At 37.0% G+C, this 2,523-nt stretch overlaps 1 protein-coding gene across 1 annotated transcript in view; it reads left to right on the top strand.

The window, feature by feature from the left end:
- The window catches only part of LOC106877725 (uncharacterized), a 76,736-nt gene that overhangs the window by 40,158 nt on the left and 34,055 nt on the right, over nt 1-2,523 (top strand). The window contains exon 3 of the mRNA XM_089361315.1: nt 2,407-2,466. Coding sequence (XP_089217441.1) covers nt 2,407-2,466 — 60 coding nt within the window. The remainder of the gene's footprint in view (nt 1-2,406; nt 2,467-2,523) is intronic.

Raw genomic sequence — 2,523 nt, 5'->3', positions numbered from 1 at the left:
TTGGTTCCATCTCTTCCCCAGTAAAGATTGGGCCTAGGATGCTTTGAGGTCCCGACAAAAATTGGCAAGCTCATAATAAGTCAAAGTTGCAGTAAAGTCTGAAAATGGTATTGAAGTCAATTTCTCTTCTTACCATTGGCAATGCTGTGAGGGAAGTTATGAACATCGCAAATTCCATGAAATGTTGTAAACAGAATTGAATCAAGTCCAGCATATTTTATCAGCTTTAGAAAGAAGTCGAAGTTGATCCCTATGGGGTTTAAATTCAAAGCAAAGACTAAATTCTTCAATATATTTAATCCAGTCAAGCACACACACACACACACACACACACACACACACACACACACACACACACACACACACACACATTACAAATGAGTTTACAGGGCTGTGGATTCTACAACCATCTTTTGGGGTTCAAAACTGAGCTAAAAACTTTCTATGCTGGACTCCGGACGGATCGATAAAATAAGTACTTGACATTATTGTTTTTAATATTAATCCTTTTCTTCCAAGTTGGGAAATAAAACTTCGACGATTTGAATGGCATTCAGCAAGTCTTTCGCAAGTCTTTGTTACTTTACTCATGAACCGATTCCTTTCTCTTGACTTACCTTCAACTGTTCTATGTCCACTGTCATTTGACCGTCCTACTTTGTACTTTCCAGGTGGTGTTTTCCTTAATGCTACCTTAGGTATTCTTTCTCAGTCCACTCCGAATGCAGGGTCCAGTCATCTAGGTCGCCACCAGCATTATATTTCAAGGACAACAGTTTTTCAACCAATTTTCCAGTTCAGCTCTTCATTTCACATTTCGTTAGACCTAAAGATTTAACAGATTTCCTCAGGTATCTATTGTGGATTGCATTGATCTAATTCATTCACTGGACAGATTTGACATTGTTCAGATAGAGAACGCAGCGTATCAAAGAAATATCTCAATATTATTGCGATGTCTCTTATTACTAATAGTTTTAAACTGAAAAACGAAAACGATTGAAGACGCTTGACTAGCCCTAATTGATGGAAGCATTATACCTTCGTCTCAAATATACCCTCATTATTCATGATGTATTCCAGGTGGACATATAAATACATTACACAATACCTTCTCGAGGGCAAAAAATTTATATTTTATCAATTGCAAATTGACTGTATTCGCTTTAAGTTTATTTGCAATACTTTTCGATCTTAATGGCATTTAACTAGTTGTTTATGCATCCTTTGAAAAGTATTATCTTACATGCTGGTGTCGCCACTAGCGACACATTATGAAGCTATATAAATCTTTCAGAGAACTCCTTCAAAGTTTACTTGCACCAACAAATATCTCATCCTGTCATTGCCACAGTGAAATACTTCAGAACTTTCAAAATATATTTGGAAATTGAAAGATTAAGTAGAGACGAAGATTTTACGGGCAGTATTACGTAAGGTGCAGGCATCTACGAACAGAGAAAAATGGGGAAAACAATGCCTCACAGAAAAATACCATATAAATCATCATCAGAGTCAATCTTACATTTCAAGGAAAGCGAATGATTTCGACGAGCCAAAACATGCTCAAAACATGCTCTTTTGACAACTTCAAAACCCCATCCGTCTCCTTAGAAGAATGCAGTGACAGGTCACAGCAGACTTCAATGATCTAAAACGCTGAATTCGTTAGCAGTCATTCTACTCTTTTCTGTCCATGCATCTTTCCATGCCTCTTATATGCACGGCGACTCGAAAAGCTGATTAAACGAAACCGTAGTCCGTGATAACAATCCGTGTTTATCCCATGCGTAAACAAACTCACACACGTAAACACGCTAACTCACAAGCACACACACATGCATACATACACACGCATGCACATGCACACACACACATACGCAGAGAGAGATAGATAGATAGATAGATAGATAGATAGATAGATAAATAGACAGATAGATAGACAGATAGATAGATATACATACATACATAAATATATGTATACAAATATATATGTGTGTGTGTATATATATATATATATATATATATATATATACACACAGCACTACACATATACACAAATATATACATATATTTGAACATATGTATGTGTATAAGTGTGTGTGTGTATGCATATACATATATGTGTGTGTGAGCGCGCGCGCCTGTATTTATTTATGTCTGAGCCAATAGGGATTAGACCCAAGACCGCAGTCTCCTTCGATTAGACTATCTTTTCTATTCCTATAGAAGTTTTATTCCTATGAAATGCATTAATTCTACGGAGGTGCCCGATCTGTTTCACGAAATCGTCCGAATGCTTTTGTTAGTTCTACTACAGGGAAGGCAGACTAACTGCACGGGGTTGACCGAACTTTAACATCAATAAGAAAGGACAGCTGTTAACTCTGTTTTTCTGTCTTCAAGTCTCCGCTGATGAGTCGAACTTTATCGACGAAACGAGGTCTGGTCTTGAAGAAAAGAAAGGTATCCATTTATGTACGTATGTATGTACGTATGTATGTACGTATGTATGCATGTAGG

The sequence above is a fragment of the Octopus bimaculoides genome, chromosome 13, assembly GCF_046866305.1.
Source record: "Octopus bimaculoides isolate indiv1 chromosome 13, ASM4686630v1, whole genome shotgun sequence".
Classification (NCBI taxonomy): domain Eukaryota; kingdom Metazoa; phylum Mollusca; class Cephalopoda; order Octopoda; family Octopodidae; genus Octopus; species Octopus bimaculoides.
Note: the sequence above shows the minus strand (reverse complement) of the source record. Positions and strands in the feature narration are given on the sequence as shown.